At 29.6% G+C, this 25,214-nt stretch overlaps 1 protein-coding gene across 1 annotated transcript in view; it reads left to right on the top strand.

The window, feature by feature from the left end:
- Positions 1–25,214, top strand: part of nompC (no mechanoreceptor potential C) — a 243,395-nt gene that overhangs the window by 136,566 nt on the left and 81,615 nt on the right. The window contains exons 6-7 of the mRNA XM_075369639.1: positions 13,492–13,692; positions 20,468–20,573. Of these exons, the coding sequence (XP_075225754.1) occupies positions 13,492–13,692; positions 20,468–20,573 (307 nt within the window). The remainder of the gene's footprint in view (positions 1–13,491; positions 13,693–20,467; positions 20,574–25,214) is intronic.

Consider the following 25,214-nt stretch of genomic DNA (forward strand, 5'->3'; position numbering starts at 1 on the left):
ACCTAGATTTAAAATCAACTTTTTGTAATTCGTAATCTATGAATGATTTTAGCAGACTTAATTATTTTATAAAAATAATTCTTTTACTAGTAAAAATATGTTGATAAGTACTAATTTTACTGCTAAAAATATTTCGGTTTTAATTCATCGACTATAAATTTACTATTTATTTCTAATTGATAAAATATTCTAGACCTTGACTGTAACACAGATACATGCACACTGTCATTTCAGTACCTACCAGTCGTGACTAATTAAGCCTAATTGACCAATTGACTAATTAAGCTACACTATATAACACTTAAGCTACACTGAAACCCTAGTCTATTATCATTGGATTATTTTCTACTTATTCTACTTATTAATACATTATTTTCTACTTTTACTTTTCCGTTCAGTGCTATAGCAGATCTATAGGTTTAGAAGGGATACCCACCGGGTTGGTCTAATGGTGAACGCGTCTTCCTTAATCAGCTGATTTGGAAGTCGACAGTTCCAGCGTTCAAGTTCTAGTAAAGACAGTTACTTTTATACGGATCTGAATACTAGATCCGTGGATACCAGTGCTCTTTGGTGGTTGGGTTTCAGTTAACCACACATCTCAGGAGCAGTTTAACTGAGACTGTACAAGACTACACTTCATTTACACTCATACTTATCCTCTGAAGTAATACCTGAACGGTTATTCCTGGAGGCTAAACAGGAAAAAGAAAGCTTTAGAAGAGAAAGTATGTAATCGGTCCAATTTGGGAATATGCGGTTTTCACCCGATCTTGTTTGGAAATTTCCCGGATGTTCGTATGTACATGTGTGTGTTCGGTGTCGCAGCCTAAATCATCTTATATCTTCAGAACTAGTGGACCGATTTTGACCAACTTGGTAAGATTACTTCTATACGTGGGGAATTAATGCCATTAAATTTTCAACTTAAAAGGTCAACGGGGTGAGGCTGTAGAGGAAGGTCATACTCAGTATCTCGAGCCCCCTAATTAAGGTCTAATTTTTCTTAGGTACTTTTTTAACAATTAAAAATAATATTTGCAAAATGCTCCAATTTTGCACCCTCACCCCAAAAATGTTCTAAACTAGCGGTTAAGTGGGTATACTGCGTCAATAGTACCCCCTGTCACCATAAGGAGTGTAGCACTGATGTACTAAATTAAGTTTTGTGTGTATGCGTATGTAAGCCGCGTGGCGGAAAAGTCCTACAACTGCGTTTTCACCTTCTTTAGTTTTGCTGAACGTATTTTTCTTAATAAAATATTGGTTTTAAAATTCATTTTTAATTGCAAAAAAATTTTCAGTGACTAGTATAAAAATAAACTATAAAAAGGAAATATTAGTGACCTCAATAATTTTTTTCTATATTTTTAACAAACAATTTTTGTTATAGTGTTTTAATTGTATATCATTTTGTGCAGTATAAAGTAACGATTTATAAGACAATAATAATTATCAGATTATTGTGGTAAAACAACACGCCATTTAATACCTATAATCACGCTATTCTCTTTCTTACATTTTATATGAAAATAATTTTCATAATTTCTGTATACATTATGAGAAATAAATTTATTAAGTGGGTAATTAAATGAATATTGGAATTGATCTTTAAAATCATTAATTAAAATAGTCAAACTTACATTTCCTATTTTTCTCCACTCATAAATGTTTTTTCGGACATTAAATTGAAAGAGTTTTTTATTAAATAGAACAGTAGACGTAGACAAAGTGAAATAGTTTTGGAATATCAAATATCTTTTCAGAGCAAGTTATGTAGAAGAAGGTGTAGGATGATCCGTTTCATTAAGATGGTTAAAAACTGAAGTTCAGAAAATTCTAAATTATTTAAAATAGGGCTGATATATTTTATATAAGTATGACAAGGGAATATGTCTATCCTCAAACCGTAAGCATTAATTATAGTCTTGCTGTTTAAAAATAATATTAGACAAATGACCTCTCGTTTTTTTTTTTTTTTAGTAAAAAAATTGAGATTCTTCAGTTGGATTCTTCAAATTTTGAAACATATCTCAATATTTTATCCGTTGTTTTGATTTCCTAATATGAGTTGTTTTTAAATATTTACTTGATCTTGGTTTCCTATTATAAATGTTTCCTTTTAAATAATCCGAGAAAACCAAATCATAAGAATTTTGTTTAAAATAAGTCTAACAATTTTATAACTCGACCGATCAAAAGTTGTTTCAGCATATCATAATCACCATCTGTTGTTTTTACTTCTGTATATGAATAAAGGAAGTATTGTGATCACGAAAAATTTCGGTTTTCAGATTTCAACGAAAATATTCATTTTGATTATCCATGATTCCATTTTGACTAGTTTTGGCGTGACATCTGAACGTACGTACGTATCTCGCATAACTGAAAAACGATTAGCCGTAGAATGTTGAAACTTTTTTTTTATCTTTGACTGTTGTAACATCCAGTTGTTCTTGTTTTGATTACAATCGACTGCACCAAAAGTGTCCAAAATAAAAAAAATTGGAATTTTGAATTTTTTCTTAATTGCAGTAATAAGCTCTGATTGACAGCTTTTCAACGATGTATCAAAAGTGAAACTTATTTTCATTGGTTCCAGAGTTATAGCCAAATAAAATTTTAATTAATGAAATATTTGATTCTTACGAGAGTATAAATCCTACTTCATTTCCTTTTTTTAAATTATATATATATTATTTATTAATAATTATTAACCTGTGAATTGTAGAAACGTTTTTACAATAAATAATAATGTAATAAAAAAAAAGTATGAAAAAAAAATCTTTATTAAAGAATTGGAGGATCGTGCTAGGAAGTGTGATGTCCACATCAGATTTTTCAAATAAATAAAGGATAATTACGCAAAACATTGTCATTTCACACAAAAAGTTAATTCTTCACAATGAAATGGTTTTTTTATGTACAATTTAACGTTGTTCAACGGTTTCCTTTGTTATACTATCCTATTAAGTGGAAATGAACTTCGTCTGATGAAATTAAACTATGCAATACCGTAGAAATATTTAACACACTTTAAAAATATTTAAATGAATTTGTATAAAATTCAAGATAGTTTTACAAAATTCATTGAACAATTTGGATTTTGTACAGATGAAAAAGATCGTGATGGAGTATACAACGGTGTTTCTCCATCAATGACCGTGAATGTCGTCTTACTAATCGACTAGAGTTCTGTAGAATTGCATGTCATATTCGTTCAGCATTATCAGGGATCAAAACTATTGTGACGGTCCAATAAAATTATTTATTACACTTCCGGTCATTTGAATTTTTTTTATATAATTTAAAAAATTGTATTCCGTAAAAGACTCCGTCTGTCTCTACTCATTAAATTTTCTTTGAATCTATTTGACTAATTTATTTCTATTTGACTAATCTATTTCACTACATGAACAGTGTAACGACAAACATACGACGTTACACCGATCAGTTCTTAGTAAGTTCAATGTATAAATTGATAAGAGTCTGTTGGTATCAGTTACATTATAAGGCGATGTGAGAATGGTATTATTTCTAAAATTTTAGAACAATCTTCTTTTAATCATTGTTTTAACACCGACTCGGTAAACAGTTGCTTATGAATTTTAGCCGGTATCAAGTTTTGAAAGTCCAAAAAATTATCGCTAACTGTTATAAACGTATTACATGCTTGTTATTAATATTTTCAATTTACATTGAAGGGATTACAAAAAGGTACGGTAATTTTAAGTGCGGTAGGTAATTGAAAGGACTATGAGACATTAACTATTGTTAAGGTACTTTTTTTTAGGAAATAAGTGATAAAAAAGTTACTTGATTTTTTAAATTATTTTTCTTTTATTTTCATTAATTCATTATTGCTTTTTACTTTCTTGTACGAAGTAAAGGAAATACTATGATCACGAAAAATTTCGGTTTTCAGATTTTAACGGAATATCCATTTTCACCATCTTGAAACCATTTTGATTAGTTTCGGCGTGACGTCTGTACGTATGTATCTCGCATAACTCAAAAACGATAAGCCGTAGGATGTTTTGGATTTAGGACTGTTGTAACAACAATCTAGTTGTGCACCTCCCCTTTTGATTGCAATCGACTGAACCAAAAGTATCCAAAAAGCCCAAAATCCAAAACTATTTGGATTTGCAGTAATAAGTCCTCATTGAGAGCTTTTCAACGATATATCATAAGTGGTACTTATTTTCATTGGTTCCAGAGTTATAACCAAATAACATTCTAATTAATGAAATATTTGAATCTTACAAGGGGAAGGCACATCGGTTCGAATCAGACTTCATTTCCTTTTTTTTTATTTAAATATATTGATTCATTAACCTCTAATTATAAAAAAATAATTTATGATAAATAATAATTCAATAAAAAAAAAAAAAAAGAAAAAAGAAATCAGAAGTTATTAATGAAATAACAATTTATGTACTTTTCATTTTACAAAAAAATGTGTATATGTAATTTAATAGACGTACAAGGAAGTGCTGTGGTGTCCGCATAGATTTTTTTACAACGGGGAAAATCATAGATAATTAAAAACATAGATAAAAAGTATATAATAAGTAATAAAAACGTAAATAAGCAGTTTTTATTATTAAGATTGTGTACTTAATTTTATTAAAAATGAGGTTAATGGATGATATTGTTTATAGGTAAAAAAAGAATTTTTTTTTTTTTTTTAGTGCAGGTTAAGGGTGTAATTAATGTCTGAATATATCTGTACTATTCTCCAGAGTGTTTAAATTCAAATATTTTAGCTGTCTTTTTATTAAAGATCTTTAGTCAGGTAGGAAAATTTAAACGGTTGAAGTCAGCGCGAAGGACGTTTCCATTTATATATTTATCTATTATTTTTTCTCATTTTATTTCAACTGACAAGACTGCTAAGCATTGCAACTTCGACCAATAGGAATATAGCTTTTTTCCCCTCTACATTATATTCAGTAAAAGGGAAGGAGTAACATGCTGTTCCTAAATTATTTCTCAGTCAGAATGTTGTGAGTTAAAAAATTGTAGTGATCTCATTTTGTTTTGTCTTTTTTTAAATTAATCTTTATATTTGTATATGTTTTGATTTATAGTGTCATATTATTATTAAAAAAAATTAAGTGCGTGTTTTTTATCAATTCAAAAGTTGCAACTGTTGCAATGTCGCTGCGCCACTGCCGTAAACTTCACTGTTGTTGTTGTTTGCTGCTATTTTCGGTTTGGATCGAACGCGATCAGTGCCAGTGAGATTCTCTATACTCTTATGTTATCTTCTCAACAGTCTGTGTTCACTCACACAATTCGTACGCTTCTATAGTTTATGAATTTTGATCAGGGATGTACGGTTCTTCTCCTGTTTTGAAACCGATACTGGCTAGATATTATCGAAGAAAAGTAGATAAGTTAAACGTAATATTTTATTTTCATGTACAGGCTTACCGTCTGTATGAAATATTTTTCGTAATTTATTGTCGTTATTACAAATAAAAAGCTGCCTTTTTTGTGTTTTTTTCTTCTTTCTTTTATACTAATATACTGTAGTTAATTTTTTTATTGTATGTGAGTATTATATGTAGGAATTTTAGAAATTTATGGTTTTTTTAACTTCCTTTTTTATTCCAAATTAAGTAATTTTTTTTTTGTAATAATGACCCTAAAATGGACTTATAAATTAATATAAGCACTGTAAATTCAATGAGAATAGTTTTTTAATTATGTTAATTTAACTTGTGTAACATTTTTTTATGGTTTATATTTTATTAAATTCTATTAAAAGTAATAAAATAATAAATTTAAGCAACAGTAGAGATAATTTATATCTTTTTATTTAGATTATTTTATTTGTGTAGATTCTTTTTGAGAGCTCTGATTTAAAAAAAAGTAATTTAAAGGGCACTTTGCAACATTTTTATTTTATTTGATTTAAGTCTTTTAACTTTTTAAATTTCTAATCTTAAGGAATTATTATTATATAGTTTATGTTTGATAAAATTTATGAAAATCTATTGTAACAATAATTTGTGTTATGGTTTCGATTATAATCTTTTGTACTGATAAAAAATAAAGTCTTTTTATTTGTTGAGGTCATCAGGAATAACTATTTCCGATGAGCAAAATTTATATTTACTTGTTTGATAAATTAAAGATATGTAATTTGTTTAAAATAATATAAAAAAGTAAATTATTCGTTTAAAATGTCTCATTTAATTGTAGAATTTTTATTAAAACTTTAGCTCCATTCTATCTGTTATTAATTATGTCTTCGTTTTTAATTTTCTTTAATTTTTTCGATGGAACAATGTTTGTAGAAAAGTTCCATTTCAATCTAAAAAATTAGGTATTAGAATTTTAATAATTAATAATATCTGTAATCATTTATTATAATTTCTTCCTCGAATATTCTTTGTATATTATATTTTTCGATATACATTTCCTTTATCTGCATTTTTAACGAAATATTTTCACGTACTGCATTCAATTTGTATGTATAGATATGCTTTCGTAAAAATTTTACGTTACTGGTGCATGTAAAAGTTGATAAAATAGACCTAGTTATAAAAATTAGTCATTTTATTTATCTGTTTTTAACATTTTTACCTGCTTTAAGTTAGGAAAAATATGAAGATATGTTACTGTAGCTTTATTTGAACGCTAAAATTTCCTTTTATTTTTTTCATAAATAAGCTATCTATCTTAAAATTAATTACATACAAAGTCGTATAAGTGATACAAATATGTATTACAAGATACTTATCTTTATTTTTTGAATAACTAATTTTTAATCTGTTTTTTTATCTTGTAATATAATTGCAGTTTTGTAGCCAAGATTCATGGATTATTTGTGTTTATCACAATAATATTTATTAAATTTTTAAAACAATGTTAAAAAATATCTTTGTTTTATATTTAGATTTAAAATATAAAACATTTTTCTTACATATTTAGACTACGTGCGCGTATGAGTCCAACTCAATGTAATTTATTACTGTTGTAGATTTTTTTTTATGATTCATTTTGAATAATTATATGGAAAAATTTATGTAAACGTGAAACATGGATTAAAATTATACAAATTTCTGTTACATTATTAATTTTGTCTAATTACATGAATTTTATTTTTAATTTTTTCTCAATCTAAAAAATTGTTTTTGGTAATTAGATCGTTTGTTATACTTGTAATTGTTCAACTTTAGCATTTTAGGTAATATCTTATTTACTGCTTTCTTTCTTACAAACAGCCAATTTTCTGTTACTTATTAAGAAATATATATATTTTTTTGCATGCTTGTAAGTTCTATTACGTAAAACAAAAAACCATTACGTTTGTTTACTGCATTATGGACAAATTTATTGTATTTGATTGGTAATCTTTTTTATTTGCTTTTTTAATTGGTTCGTTGGTGTTGAATGTTTTATTTTTAAATTATTAATTTTTCAAACATGGTTATCGCTGATTTATTTAATAAATTATTAAAAATGAAAATCCAACTTATCAGCAAATTAAGTATGAGCGAGCGAGATCTTTCGGTTTATTTCAAAACCATCATCAGGAGCTAAAATATAATAATTATATTAAAAAACTAAAATAATGTCAAACATTAAAATGTTTGAAACATTAAAATGTCATGACTGTTTACATTCTAAGAGTATACTTTTAGAATACTGTTTGAAAGAATAATGGAGTAAACTGTTAGAATGCAAACAGCCATGTCTGTACAAGTATTTTAAGCTTTGACATTATTTTAATTTTTTAACTTAGTAAGGTGACTTTTAATATATATATTGTTACTAATTTTTAATTTTATAATTAATTATAGTACTTTTATAAACTTAGCAATTTTTGAACTAATTGTTATTTTACATGTTTACGGTCGTTTTCTGTTTTCATGTCTTCGGCAATAAAATTATCAACAGAAATATTAAGTTACAGCGTATACAGCTAGAGAATATGTAAATGTAAAGTACTAACAGGAAATCGGCATCTTCATTTAAAATACATTGTAATAAATAAATACAAAAAATGACTCTTTGTTTAACGAAACTTAAAACAGTAATTAATATTTTGGAGGATAATAAGGTATTTTATTTCTTTAAGGGTCATTCAGTTCGAAACAGTTGGTCTTTATTTTCGTAGACCTATGAACTGAATTCTAATTTCATAAAGTTGATATATGTTATTAATTAGTATATTTTTATGTTAAAAAAATGTAGTAAGTTACATGAAAGTTTTCTTCTTGATTTGTCGCAAGTGAATACAGTAAAAAAATGGTAGATGATAGATATTTTTAGATTCTATTTTATATAGTATGAAAAAATTAGTTTTACTTAATCTGTGTATAAATTGACTATCTCATTAGCAGTGGTATCTATATACTGCGCATGTATAGGTGTTTAAATACATGTGTATTTTGTTTAGATCTACAACTTTGTGCTTTAATAAATAATTAATTTCTAGAGCCTGTTTATTCATCAGACTTATAATAAGATAAAAATAATGTATCTTAATTTACATGAAAACGATTTTCGATAGAATATCTCTAGTTAAAAACTGAAATCCATTTTAACATTAAACTATAAATTTTTTAGTTTTAATTTGTATTATTTGCCATGAAAATCATTATTCTACGGATTTAAATTATTTTTTTTATTTTTTATTTCAGTTTATTTTTTATCAACAGAATGTTTGGAAATTAAATAATTTTTAAGACAGTTTATGCTTTGATTCGATATGAAGGAAGTAATTTACTAATATCGTGTGTTATCATGTTATATATCTTAGTGAGTAACGCTAAATATAATCAAACAGTGTGAAATTATGAAATGTGAGAAAAGTTGAAAATGTTTTTGTATAACTATAGATATTAATACTCGTATGATATTCGTTTCTGTTTTTTTTCCTTAAGTAAAAAAAAGAAAACTTTAATTAATTACCTTGCACGGATGTGATTTATTATTTTACATAGATATATAAACCTTGTTTAAAAAAAAAAAAAAAGTTATGACATCAACTTCCGTTTAAAACTCATCCGTTGCAGTTATAACAGTGTAAAAATGATTCTTTAATCATAAACTGAAAAACAAATGCGTAAACTGAAATTTAAATTACTTTACTTTGAAATCACAATTTTTTTTTATATAAAAATGAGTTTATTTGTATAACTTGTTTCTAAATATTAAAACTAACCTTTAAAAGAAGTATTTTGTAAATAGAGATTTTTTTATTTAAAAATTTCCTTAATAATTTTGATGTGGTCAGCTAAATGTGTAGATTTAGCTGACTATAAATAGCTGACTACTGATAGCTGACTGATAGATTGACTGATCACAATAATGAAACAATGTTGCGTAGATATTTACGTCTTCCAATTTTAAATTGTGTATTTAAAAAAAGGTTTCAGTCACTTCTGGTGTATCTGATTTCTGAAGAAAACATATTTTATTGAAACATATGTTTAAGTTGTCGACTCAAAATCGCTCATCAGTGTGTCCTGCTTCCATCTACAGTAAAAATACCCCGCATCTTTGGAAATATTTAGGTGTTCAGTACCCGAGGGGATCTTCTCGTTTCGCTAACCTCTTAGTAGGATGGTTTTTTCGTATTATGATTCCATCATCAGTGGTTCTTATCACTTACATCTTTTCCTTTCGTTATTCTTTCTTTTCCATTTCGGGTTTAGATCAGGACTAGCTGGTTCTATGTTGAAGCTGCGAGGGCCTAAGACCTATTCTATCCTTGATGTGATTTGGTGAGGACGACTGTAGGTAGACTTGTTTAGGGGCCGTATTTTCTGTTCAGTAGGTGCAAACTAAACTAATTACCAATCTGTTTAATTTCCTAATCTCTTGTAAAATACAAATACAAATTTGTAGCTTTTCACATCACTCAATGCTCCCGTTTCGTTAGTTTTTGTCTAAGTTCTTCCATATTCTACCCCCATCTTCACATTATTCCCCAAAAAATATTTTTAATGTGCTTCAATTCTTCTAGAGAATCCACCAGATTTCCCTTCCGTCTTGTTTAATTCCTCTTTTTGATTCTTTCTACATCAATTCTCTTTAGGAATATCACATTCCTCTTTCTTTCCGTAGGTGATATTTTTAATCGCTTCATTGTAAAATCTGAAACGCTTTTAATTTTCATAAATTATTACAAAGATTCCCTGTTTAAATTCCTTCATTCTAACCCGTGAATTTTTTAATATATTGCTCAAAGAAATCTTATGTTCATAAAATTTCAAGGCTCATCAACATTCCTACAAAATTATCAAAATTAACTTAAAATAAATTCTACACAAATAGTTATCTATATACTTGGACACATACAGACTGAACTTTCTGTAGGGTATCCAAGGTGGGTTTTGAATCACTTGAACATTTTTAAAAAAATTTTAATTTTTAAAAGAGGGTATGTTCTTACTTCTAAGGGCACGAATATTTCTAATAAATGTTCATTGTTAGTTATTTCCGAAGCATTGTGTAATTGGTTACACTTTTTTCGCAAGGGAAAAAAATTGCTACACTTAATGTTTATTACCCTTCTGGAGGACAGAATCCTATTAAGGCATTATTTTCCAGTTCGACCTTCAAATACAATATTCGGCGTATAGGTTTATCAAAACATGGATTGTATAAGATAACTTTCCAGGAGATGTCGTAAATGTTACTAGATTTTTGTTTTGTTTCGCCATTTATAAAATTTTATGTCCGATCATTGAGTCTTTACCGTAGTGGGATTCAGAAAGTTGTAGTGATGATTTTACGGTGTTGTATGTCAATATTTTATCCTGTAACGTCTGTAAAAGTTCGACATAATAATCTGTTCGAGCTAAATCTTTTTCTTGACGTAATTTACAATTTCAACCAAGAACATCTGATTCTTGCAAATAATATAAAAATTCTATTATTGCTAAATAAATCGCTCTGATAAATTTTTTATCCTATAAATATATACTTTTGTCAATTTTTATAATTAAGACTCTGTGGTCCAATTTTTTATTCGGATTTTTTGTGTGTGAAAATGCAAATCTTGTAGAAGTATTTGTTCCAATCTATTCCCGTGAATTTTTTTATATTTAGCTGACGGTCACCGACTGCAATTGTTGTTAGCTACCTACATCAGTTTTATATGAATTATATTGGTTAATGACGCAGTCGGGACCCTTCGACTCAAAAATCTACTCTTATTGGTTACAAGGCCGTGTGTAAAGTTTTCAAAAATTTAGCTAGCCGAAATGTAAAATTATATATCGTATCCATTTTATTTATACATGTATATTTGACAAACAATATTCCGTGGTACTGTAGATATATAACAGCGGCTTTCTCGATTAAAGGGAACTCCTAAAGGTTTATTTTAGAATAAATCGAAATGATAGGTACGCAAAAAATAAACTTTATTTTAACTACAAACTAAGAAACATTTAGTAAATTTATTTAATTATTTAAACACATAAATCAATTTAAAAAAAATCTTTAATAACTTCAGCATAACAGGAATGAAAATTTTACAGATAGGTATAATAAAAAAAATACCAAAAAAAAACACCAGAAAATTGTAAAAAAAATACCAAAAAAAAAAAAAAACAACAAAAAACACCAGAAAATTGTAATATTGTTGTTTAATTGGTTACACTTTTTTCGCAAGTAAAAAAAAATTGATACACTTATTGTTTATTACTCTTCTAGAGGACAGAATCCCAGTACGGTGATATTTTCCAGTACGACGTCAAACACGATATTCGGCTTATACCTTTATCAAAACATGAATTGTACAAAATAACTTTAAAGGAGATGTCGTAAATGTAACCGAATTTTTGTTTATGTTATTTTTGTTGATTTTTTTTATGATGTTATATGTTTTTTGGAGTTTGGGGTAGCTTCATTTATTCACTTGGGCAGGAAATCCTTTATTGGGTAGTTGGTCTTTGTTTTTATATTATTTTCAGGAATGGAAATTTTATAGATACGTATAATTAAATTATTAAAAGTGTGAAGAATCCTGTGGATTTAATAGGAAAATACCAACCAAAATTTTAAAATTTTACGGCCCCCAGATTATAAATCATTATTCTTAAATATATATATAGCGCGTTTGAAAATTAGTTGATTTTAAAATAATTTCGAAAAATTTTTGATTTGTGTTAATTAAATCACAGACATTAAAAAGATACTTGAGAGTTTTGATTGGAAAGATAGTATTTGTGTAGTAAATATTTATTTGATTAAGTAGGTTCAGTTTTTACTCCAATTTTAGTTACCGTTAATGGTGAGAAAATATATAATAATTTAAAATCTCAATTAATAGTAATAATTGTAGCCTTAAAAACATTGTATTCCTCATACAGTAATAAATTTTTAATTATTATACGCATAGAAAGAAAATTGGAACAATAAATTTATAAACCCTTTAAATAACTCCTTAAACAAATTTTGTTATAATATATTTGTATTTCATACATGATATCTTTGTTATATTTTTCCTCCTTATTTTGAACTTTTCTAATAAAATAAACGACTACAGAATTTAACGGAGTTCTTATTGATTTAATAGCGTGATAACAAAATTGAAAAAAAGAGTAGTATGTGTCTGTAGAGTTTACGGAAATATTTTAAATGCTGCAGAGAAACAGTTGTCATTTTTCTCATTTTTAATAAAAAAAAAAAATAATAATAATAGAGAAAAAATTACTAGAAAGTGTATTGTAAAATAAATTAAAGACTTCATCTGCTATCAGTAACTGGTTATAATAAATTGGATTCCTATTTATATATCCGTGTAATTGGATTGTTTATGGATAAGTTAACTAATTTTAGGTTTAAAAATATTTAGTTAGATCAGTTTTTTTGTTGTAATTTTCGCACTAGTTTTGGTTATTTAATAAAATTAACTATATTTTTATGTCCTAGCATTTATACTTTTATCTAAATGATAGGTAGTACTATTTTTTCATTATTAACTTGATGAAAACAATTTGAATGTTATAGAATATATAAAAGGGGAGTTCCAGTGATGAAAATACACTATGGAGTAAAATATAAACATATTTGTATTATTAAACATGGTTTATTATATGATATACTTGTTATCAACATGATAATTCATGATAAACTTATGATAATATTATATTTAAAATTTATATATTTTAAACTGAGATGTATTCATAAAAGATTAAAATGCCTCGTCGATTTCCGTTGAATAAAAATTCCTTAGGGAAATTGAAAGACAAAAAATTAGATGACGCAAATTTAGTCGCCGACTTAAACGGAGGTGACGATGCGGATGATAAAAGTGTGTTAAATAAAACTTTAAGTTCGTCAAATTTAAATAATCCGTCATCGAACAGGACTGTAAATTCAGCTTTAAGTAATACTTTGAATAGTTTTGTTACTAGAAATAAATTACAAGCCGGTATACCGCTATCGCAAAATAAAGGTGCCGGGACTGTGGGAGGTTGGAAAAATTTATTATCAACTGCATTAAAAAATTTACAGAAAGGGAAAATACCTCTGCTTCTCGCCGTTGAAGCCGGTAACCAGTCGATGTGTAGAGAATTATTAGCTCAACAGACTGTCGATCAATTAAAAGCTACAACAGAGAACGGTGATACCGCACTTCATTTAGCAGCACGTAAAAGAGATGTCGATATGGTGCGGATACTAGTCGATTACGGTGCCAATGTGGATAGTCAAAATGTAAGTACTTAACAATTTCTTACTATACCTAATTTAATTGTAAAAATATATCTTTCGTTTAGTGGCCTAAATATACGTTTTAATTTCATTTAAAATATTAATAAATAAATAAATATTTTATCCAGATCTAATTAGTTATTATATAGATCAGTTCTTGATTGGTAGATAAGTTATTCCGCCGGTCTCCGTGGCGCGAGTGGTAGCGTCTCGGCCTTTCATGCGGAGATCCGGGTTTGAATCCCGGTCAGGCATGGCATTTTCACACGCTACAACTCATTCATCTCATCCTCTGAAGTAATAACTAATGATGGTCCCGGAGGTTAAATAGAAAAAAGAAAAAAAAGATAAGTTATTCCACAGATAACTAAAAAAGGATGTTATATGTAAAATAACGCAAAAAGGACGCAACCCCTTTGTTTGACGACGTGAATTTATTACAAAAATATTAATGTTAATAAAATACTTACAAAAAAATATTCAAATTACCTTTAATAACTTTACAATAGATGTTCAAAATGATTTCCTGTGATCCCGATGCAGGTTCGTACACGTTTCATAAAATTTGCAGCCACTTTTCATAATGTTTGGGATCTCATTTTCAATGTTAGCCTTCAATTCGTCAAGTGTATGAGGATTGTTTTTAAAAATTACACTTTTTAAATACTCCCAGAGGAAAAGTCAGCTGGTGTAAGATCTGGGGATCTTGGAGGTCACAACCCTTTTGATCTCAAACGATGGCGAAAAAATTCCCGTGACATATCCAGCGTTTCGTTAGCAGTGTTGCTTTATCCTGCTGGAACTAACATTCTTGTTCGTGTAAATCTAACATGGCAATAAACTGTTCGATTAAATTTACGATAAACTACATCGTCTACAGATTTATAAAAAAATAAAGGCCCTAATAGACGAAGCCAGGAGATTGCACACTAAACACCAATTTTACGTGCACATAACAATTGTGACCTTACTCACATGACGGATAAACGTTGACATTATTTTACCTCTTTGACGATCAATTGTTATATTTATTTCAAAAATATTTTATTATAAATATAGATATGTGAAGTAAATATTTATAATATACATTAGATCATTGTTTCTGAGGATGGAGTAATAATTTCCGAAAGCGCTCGAACATTGTCATTACCAACGGACTATGTTTACCAAAATTAATTTTACGTGCGTGTAATGGCCGTTCATGAAACGCATGAGGATTTTAAGCTCTTCATATTCGGCATTTTTGACTATTAATGTAGCCATCCAAGTAAAACTCTGCCACATCACTAAAATAAACACGATCCAATATTTCAGTACCGTTGTCATCAGCAAAAGAACGAAACTAGCGACAATATTGTAAACGTTTTTCGTGATCTACTTCTTTCAGTTCTTGAACGACACCGATGCGATTGTAATTTTTTACTGCCGCTGAAAGCTGTAGGTAGTGAAAGCCTAGTCTATGAAGATAACTTTCTGAGTGATTTTCTGGGTGAGCGAGTCAAATTTTCTTTCACATCCTCCAGAACTTCTACTGGTAACAGTTATGGTCGACCTGTGATTTTTCGATCGTTTACCCTCCTAGTAAATTCCCTCACGGAATGTATTAATCAAATGCGATATTATTGACTTATTAGAAATGAAGAATTGAAAATTTTATCCTTAACTCGTCTTTAACTCGTTCGTATGATTTATATGAGCAATAGTTCTTAATAATAAACTAGCGTTTGTCCTTGGAAAACGACATAATTAACATAATAGAGACGAATTTATACTGTTATAGTTCTAGTGCATAAGAAGGACATTTCAACTGTTACAGGCTGCTAACCTTGATTACAGTATTGCGAACTGACATGTGGGGAGAAATAAAATTTACCTGTGCGTGATTTTTACCTTCTTAATCTTAGGGTTGCGTACTTTTTAAAAAAACTCGTTATAAGTGCAAACAGAAAGATTGATTTTATGTTTCAAATGTTGGTACAATGAAACTGTTTATATCATTTTGAGCACGTAATAAATAGACTGTGGAATAATCCACAATCCATTCATTCTTTATAAGATCCCAGGGTTTTGCTTTAGTATTAACTAAACCCTTGGATCTTGAAATACCTAAGAAATTTTTCATGGATTTAAACAATGAATGAAAATGATGTTCCCAAGGGATTATCGTACGAAAAGAATATCTCATCTAAATTTGGGTGTAATTGAATTGTAAAATCTTTTGTTACATTTTTTCCAGTTTTATTACGCCCAAATTTAGAGGTATTTATTAGAGTTTTAAAAATTTAGTTTTAGAGGTGAACTGTCTTTTGTATTTAGGATCAGTTTACCGTTTTCACAAGGTTTTTTCTATTATGTTTGTCAACTGCTGAAACTTATTGAAATCCAGTAAAATTTTTGCTTTTGAGATATAGAAAATATTACCAATCGATTATAGATTAATGGATGAAAAACAGTTCAGACGATAGACATTTTTGAAAAGTTTAATAATTTGGTGTTAAAATGGATAATTGTTGAGATTATTATTCTTTTCTTTTGCCAAATGAGTGCAAAAGAAAACACAACACCACGTTATTTTTATATTATATTTTATTTTAAATAATTTGTGTTAATCGTTAATTCGATTTTTTTTTTTTTTAATTTGTGACGTAATAAGTTTAAAATTACGTAAATATGTTTTTAAAATAACGTATTTATTATTACATACATATAATATTTACTTGATACGAAGTATCACATTTTAGTTTGAAAAATTGATCACATTAAAAGGTAATTTAAAGTAATGAAATTATAATGCGAAGGTAAACTAAATACTTGATTGAAAATAAAGGGATTTATATATTTAATAACTTCGTATATTTATTTCCTCAATTTTTATGAGCGGAATATAATTAGAGTATTATAATAAATTTATTAAGGGTTTTATGAAGAAATGCATGTTGTAAAGTGTTTAATTTACGAGGTGTGGCCATTAAATAACGAGACTAATACACTACAGAAGAACTGCGCATGCGCCAAATTCGTACGACCGACAGGTGTGTAGTGTGAAGACTTCTCTTTCGATTCTTGCTACTCTAGTTTCTATAGACATATTAGTCTGGCGGTGGCCTTTGTTCGGATAACATCTGCTTTTTTGTTTTTCCTGAAAAATGATAAGTGTTTTATTAGAGCAAAGAATTGTCGTGAAATTTCTTATGAAATTTGAATATTTAATTAAAAAAAGTATGTGGCAATAAATTTTTGTCACGTGCGCAGGTATTTGAGTGGTTTAAGCGTTTCCAAGATGGCCGATAAGACGTTGAAGATAATGTTCGCCCGGGTCGCCCTTCCACGTCAAAAATGGATAAAAATACTGAAAGAATTGATAATCTGAACCGATCTGACCGTCGTCGGTTAACTATTGTTGTCTTTATTCAAGTCCTTGCTCAACTGTTTGAAAAATAAGAAAAAAGAAAAAAAACGATCCGAATTGTGGAAGAACAAGTCATGGGTTCTCATTAGGACAACGCACCGGCTCACATTGCATTGTCTGTCAAGACGTTTCTAGCCAACTATAACATCCCAGTGTTAGACTATCCGCCTTATTCTCCTGATCTGGCACCATGTGACTTTTATCTGGTCTCCAAGGACAAATTTGCATTAAAAGAAACAAGATTTCAGACCGTTGAAGCTGTGAAAGGAAAAGCGGCACGCGTCATGAAAGACCTCACAGAAGAAGACTTCCAGCGCTGTTTCGAACAATTGAAAATTCACATTGAGCGTTGTAGCGATAGGGAAGGGGTGTTTATTGAACGGGATAATTACTAAATATGTATAAAATTAAAATTAAATATTTTACTGCATTAGTCTCGTTATTTAATAGCCACACGTCGTAGGTTTTACAAAATTTTCTGTGTCAACGTAATTAGTAATTCTTAAGTTTAGAAAAAAATTATACAGAGCATTTCATAATTTTCTTCGGAGTTTCGAAAATTCATTAACAAAAAACTATTTCACTTATAAGAATAAAACAAGTACTGTACGAAAGAGTACTTAAAATAGTTTTTTTTCACATATACTAGGCAGTTAGTAAATCATTTGCTCGCTAGGCGTCGACAGTAAAGAAAATGGCTGCTTTGGGAAGCGAGAAGTCGTTTTCTGTGTTAGAATTTCACTTGTCAAAGTCAGTAATTTCTGTGCAACGTGCGTTTCGGTTGAAATTTCATAAGGTCTATGAAATTATTAAATTTCATAATAATTTCATAGACGTGCGTCTAGGATTAATTTCATGTGACAATTCAATTGTCACATGACAATTGAATTGTCAGGTGATAATTCAATTGGTGCATGGTATAAACAATTCAGTGAAACTGGTTGCTTGTGCAAGCGAAAATCAACTGGTCGTCCATCAACCTCAGAAGTCAATGTCGAACGTGTCCGTGCAAGTTTAATTCGCAGCCCGTCAAAATCGACTGCGGCTGCAGGCAGAGAATTAGGAATTCCGAAAACAACAGTGTGGAGAGTTCTCCGTAAACGTTTATTATGCAAACCGTACCATCTTCAATTAATCCAGCGTCTTTCTGATGGAGATAAAACACGTAGGCTCGATTTTTGTTTACAGTTACATGGAAAGATGTTGTTAGATGAAGGTTTTCTAAACAAGATAATTTTCAGCGATGAAGCTATTTTCCATATTAGCGGCAAAGTAAACCGTCATAACGTGCGAGTTTGGGCAACTGAAAACCCACACGCTTATGTGGAACACATTGGGGATTCTCCGAAAGTAAACGGTTTTTGTGCGATCTCTCGTGTGGCAGTGTATGGGCCGTTCTTTTTTATGCAAATGACAGTAACCGGCATGATATACCTGGTTATGTTACAATTATGGCTTATGCCTCAGCTACTCAACGACTTCATTTTCCAGCAAGATGGTTGTCCTGCCATTTTCATAACGAGGCTCGACAGTACCTTAACACAACATTACCTTGGCGCTGGATAGGACGTGCGTCTGAAGAAGACCAACACATTATGCCGTGGCCACCAAGATACCAGACCTCACGCCATGTGATTTCTTTCTCTGGGGTTACGTGAAAGATAAAGTGTTTATCCCAACAATGTCGCACGATATCGCTGAGCTAAAGGATCGCATAATCAATGCAATCAACTCTATCGAAAATGACATGTTAGAACGAGTTTGGCAAGAGCTAGACTTTTGTGTTGATGAGTGTCGTGTCATCAGAGGAGCACATATTGAACATTTATAGATTTTAACAAAAACTGTTTGAGTCCCTGCATCACCTCGTACAACATTCATTTAGATAAGTGAAACAGTTTTTTTGTACTGAATTTTTGTAACTCCTAAGAACATTATGAAACGCACTGTATAATTAAATGACTTCGTAATATTATGGTTTAAATATTTAAAACTTTTACTGTTATTACTATAATGATAATTTTGACTCACAATTCATTCTTTCATTCTCATTGTTCTGCCATTAGGGCAGGTCCTGTCATGGTTGTTGCTCTCCACCTTGTTCTATCTTTTGCTAACCTCCTTGTTTCTACATATTTTCCCTTTTCCATAATACCATCCATCGTTTGAAATATCTTCCTTCCTTTCCTTCCATTCACCAAGCCTTCAGTCGCATCATCTTTATTATGTACTTATTATGTAAACACCTTCTTTGTTGTGTAATAACATCTTTATAATGTCCTAGCCAGTTCCTTTTCCTATATTCAGTCACATTTAACATTTTCCCGTTTTCTTTGATTCACCTTAATACTTCTTCACTTGTTATACGGTCTTGCCATCTGACACTTATCATTCTGCGCCACAACCACTTTTTAAAAGTCTCAATTCTTTTTTTCTCTGTCTTTCTCATCGTCCGTGTTTCAGCTCCACATCACACTCCAAATAAAAAATTTCCTTAACGCTAAGTTTAACTTTCTACATGGCAGTCTTCCCTTCTTATTAAATGCCTGCTTACTTCTCTATATTCTTGTTTTAATTTCTACTGTGCAAGTCAGGTCATCAGTTATAAAGCTCCGTAAGTACTGAAATTTCTTCACCTGTTCCAACTTCATTTCGTATCTTAATTTCAATCCTCTCCTCCTCTGTACGTATGCGGGGGACCTGGGAGTGGTTTCCTGTTCCCTTAACTTCTCTAAATAACAGTAATCTCTTCTGCTGCCGCTCCCAATTTTCTTGAGTCTAATCTTCACTTTTGCCACAACTAGATTGTGAATTTATATCTAAACCTGGATAAATTAAATGGTATCCTGTCTTCTACCCGCTCACCCATCCTCCCCAGAGGATGTTGATACTTGGTAGAAGGGTGATCATTTATACCGCTGATCGCTCGGTTGCCATAGCCTCATCTGTGAGTACAGGTTACGCTGTACAGCCATCCATGCTACCACGCGTGATGGTGAGGTTGACATTTGAATGAGAGGGATTGTTTGAGACGCATCTTATATCTTACACCCTGTATGCCGTATGTACGTATTAATTAGACTCACAATAGTCTAATTAATACGTACATTTCTTTGTCTGAACTCAGAGTTATCTAGGCTTAATTGAATCTCAATGAAAGAACTATTCATATATGGTAGTTTTTTTGAGCTAGTATGAATTAATAATGGCTTTAGAGAGTAGTTAATATATTACATCATGCAGTAATCAGGAATGATGAAAATTATTAATGATCAATGAACTCAACTCTTTATTGAATTTCCTAAAATCTACTTAATATTTTAAATATTTCAATCAGTATTTTGTTGATTGTGTCGTTTTATTATACAGGGTGAAGGGCAAACACCTCTTCATATAGCATCAGCTGAAGGTGATGAAACATTAGTTAAATATTTTTATGGAGTTCGTGCCAGTGCTTCCATTCCCGACTGTCAAGGTAAGCAATTTGTATATTTTCAAAATTTTTCTTTTTTGTTCATACAGATATTTTATTAAAAATTTCTGGAATATTATATGATGTTTCCCTTTGCGTTTTTTTAATCATGTTAATAATTCTCTTATTAATTGGTGATTTCTAGAGTTTTTTTTTTTGTTGGAAATGATCATAACGGTTCTGATAATTTATTTTCGAATACACCAGTTTCAATGTAATTTTTTAATAGAAATTTATATTTTTATGGTCTTATGGAGTCACTTTCTTCCAGATAATTTAAAAGAAATATATTTTGTAATTGAAAGATACGTAGAAGATTGGAAGATATTTTTTTATTTGTTTATCACATCATTACTATTTATATTATTTAGACTTGGGTTGCGATAGCCCAATTCTAAATAATTTTCTCGTGAAACTTAAAAAAAAACAATGAGTAGTAGTTAAGGTAAAAAAAAAAAAAAAAATAGATTAAAAACATAATACTGCATTTAGTCAGAAGTGCATGCTGGGTAACTACTCTTTATGTGGTTTTTCTGCATTTTTCTCTTGTTATTTATAATGACGAAAGTGTTTCGCTTTTTTCTTCGTGTTTTTTTTTTTTTTTTTTTTTTTCATATAAGTGGCGGTGAATTTTGCAGCAACCATTTTCACATTTTAAATAAAAATAAACCAGAAAATATATATAAAATAAGCTAAAAGAAATAAAACTATTAAAAACTACCACTATAAAATAACTACGTTTTTAACACTATAAATATGACTTTATGAATTGGGTATCAAATGAACTGTTAGTAAACTGTAGATAATTGTCCCGTTTCCGGTTATAGCGATGTTGCAATAGCAGCTATAGCTATAACGGGAATGTATACAGATCGGTAAAAAGGAAATAGGTTTTTTTAGGTTTTATGTCTTAAGGAGACATTTAAAAAATTCTGGGAATACCACAGGACTTCCTTGTAAGGCCTATTAAATTGCATATACACATTTTTAAAAGTACATAAAATTTTATTTCTCTAGTAATTTCTGATTTTTTTTATTGTTATTGAATCATTTATTTATTCAATTTTTTTTTACAATCACAGGTTAATAATTATTAATAAATATTTAAATTAAAAAAAAGTTAAAAAGAAAGATAAAATGAAGTCGAATTCGAACCGATGTTCCTTTCTCTTGTAAGATCAAAATATTTCATTAATTAAAATTTTATTTGGTTATAATTTTGTAACCAATAATCGTTGGTTATGATATATCGTTGAAAAGCTCTCAATGAGGGCTTATTACTGCAGCTAAGAAAATTTTGGATTTTGGGCTTTTTTTGGACACTTTTGGTTCAGTCCATTGCAATCAAAACGGGAGGTGCATAATTAGATGTTACAACAGTCCTAAATCGAAAATTTCAACATCCTACGGCTAATCGTTTTTGAGTTATGCGATATACATACGTACAAACGTCACGCCGAAACTAGTCAAAGTAGATTCAGGGATGGTCAAAACGGATATTTCTGTTGAAATCTGAAAACCGGATTTTTTTCGCGATCACAATACTTGCCTTGTTTACTTCGTACCAGACAGTAAAAAGAATTCAACGAAAAATAAATAAATTTATGTAAATAGTTAATAATCTATGACAAAAAACTTTTTATTCTAATTCTCCCATGTTCAAAAAATAGATTCTTTCAAACGGAAGTTTGTACTTATTTTGTTATATGTACGTACGTACGTACGTACGTATTGGCCTGTATTTGGTCTTGTAACTCGGGATCCATCGACTGATTTTCTTCAAACTTTGTAGACAGCTACTACCTTCGGAGAGAAAGGATGTATTAAATTTTTACAAAAATTGGAAAAAGGGGGGTTGTTTTGGCCAAAATAAAATTTAATATCTTTACTGGGATACTTTAGCAAAACGTTTTCCTTATAAAAGTTTAAGTTTTTTTATCAAAATCAGGAGTTACCAAACATTTTTATTTAATTTTCACCCCCTCGCAAACTACTTTTCTTTTTTAAAGCTGTATCTTGCTTCAGAAAAGGAAGTAAAATAAGCTTTTTACATCTACATTGTCTAAATCAATAGGTAGGTCTTTAAACCGCTATAAAACGTTTTGCCCATTACACTCCAATTGTCTGTGGTAACAAAAAATGTTTTTTTTTTTTAATATATTTTAAATTTAAATCCATATTGCAAGTTTTGCATTTAAAATGTAAAAATCCTATTTTTTGATAGCCCTTATTCTTTGGTATTTCTTGTTATTTTAATATGTTAATATTAAACATTATGGTTAGTTTATTTTGTTGAGCAGCTTGACTTCAAAAATTAGATTTAAAATCAAACAAATAATTTTATATTACAAAAAAATTTAAATCGGTAACATTAAAATTTATTAGATAAAAGGTTTTTTTTTAATATGTCGATGAAGAAATAACTGAAACTAATTGAAGATTTTTGGTTAATATTTTGTAACACATAACGTTGTATTTTTTCTTTCCCCCGACTATTGAAGTTTATATTTTTTAGCTTTACTGAACTTTCTGGTTGTACCAGAAAATTTTTTCAAAAATGAATTGCATAACTTGACCGGCATATTCGGAAATTTTATACCATTCATTGCCGGTTTTTTTGCTTTTAATTTGTTTGCATTAAAAAAAAAACGCAGAGTGTCATTTTAATTATCCTAACAAGGGTAGAAGATAGTAAACTCAACGTAAGTTGAGAAGAGAATATGTTTATTTACGTTGTACGAAGTGTGACACTGACACATAACAATAAATACTGATAATCAAGTAATGCCAACACTGTGCTATCCCTTTTTTAAGAGTTGCTACATCATTTAATATTACACCTTTTTACGTAATAAATAAATGTATAAATGGTATATATATATACCTTTTCTTGTTTTCCGTTTAAAATTATACAGGATAAACTTACTGCTAGAAGATAGTCTATTATGAATAACGTTTTTGAAAATTGCCGATATTTGGTATTTCATAACTCTTAAACCTTCACATAATAAAAAACGAAGCCAGTTTTATCTCTTAAATTTCTGTTTACCATTTATTTTTTCTAGAAGGTGAAACAAAATAACGTTATTGGAAAAATATCAATTTAGGCATTCTGTATAATGAAACTATGGAATCCCGTGTAAATGAATCAGATATCAAAATAATATTTGATCTTTTTTTAAATTTAATTTTTTACAACGCATTCAGTTAATCTTTTACATTATTCAGTTTTATAACGGTCAAAATTATTCTATATCCGTAAAGGAGAAATTGTAAATTAAAAATCTTATGTATATGAGAAATCTGAATAATTGTGTAAAGCATTAATATCCATTGTATGAAATGAAAGTAAAATAAGAAAAAAGTTTTCGATTATAAACGACTGAGAAATGATGAATTAATTTTTTGAAAACCAAATTCGCGAATTACTAATTATCGCCGTTAAGTTAAGGAGGCTATTCGGAAAGTAACTTCCAATTCGGTATTAAAAAAAGTAATTGATAAAAAACCAATTTATTATGTATAACACACACACACACACACACACACACACACACACACACATATATATATATATATATATGCGCACACACACACACACACACACACACACACACACACACACACACACACAACAGCTAAATCTTTTAGCTACCTTTTTACATAATTGCCGTCCAAATTAAGGCCTTGTCACATATATAAACAAAATTGGAATACGCTTATCATAAAACTCTGCCGCCTGTGAATTAAGCCAGGTAATGACCCGTTTTTCAACTTCTTGTCATTTTCAAAACGCTGCGTCACTAACCATATTTTTCATTTTCGGGAAAAGGTGATAATCACGGGAGCCAAATCAGAACTGTAAGGAGGATGGTTAAACAGCTCCCGTTTGAAACTGTCGATTTGGCGTTGAGAGCGAACTGCAATATGCGAACGAGCAATTGCCATGAAGAAAATTGCCACGATGCCTGAATGCAGAATGCCGCGTCGTTTGTTTGTATGACCCATATCATTTTCATCAATTTCATCATTTTCATCAATTTCTTGCAAAAAGTTCTACCCTTAATTGTAGGGCCTATATCCATATGATCAACTTATATCACACCTTTACGGTTCCAGTAAAAACGATGCCGTCAGCTTTTTTGAGGAAAGTGTTTGACGGACCTTTACGGCTTTTCGAGGAGAACTGGTGTGCCCCCACTGCATTGATTGAGCTTTTGTTTCCACGTTAACAAATTTTACCCGTATCTCATATCGCCGTCGAATTCCTTGACATGAGTCAAGAACTGTTCACGGTATGTGAGGAAAAAATTCGGATAATTTTATTATCGTGATCGACGATTTTCTCGAATTTTCACATCGACGTTTGCATCAAGTTCACCTGTGGCAATTGAGGGTCAACCACTTCTTTCATTGCGTAAATATTCAACCTTCTCGAAATATACGGCACCATTGTCTTACGGCCCTCACTTATTATATTTATTCCTTATACGGCACAAAGTTCACGATGAATTTCAGCAGCTGACAAGCTTTTTGCGTGAAGGAAACGGATGACGGCACACACCTCACAATCAGCGGAAGTTTCTATGACAGCAGGCATTTTGAATAAGAGTTTTACATGAAAAAACAAGCGAGTGATATTTC

This window comes from Lycorma delicatula, chromosome 6 (assembly GCF_047948215.1).
Source record: "Lycorma delicatula isolate Av1 chromosome 6, ASM4794821v1, whole genome shotgun sequence".
NCBI lineage: Eukaryota > Metazoa > Arthropoda > Insecta > Hemiptera > Fulgoridae > Lycorma > Lycorma delicatula.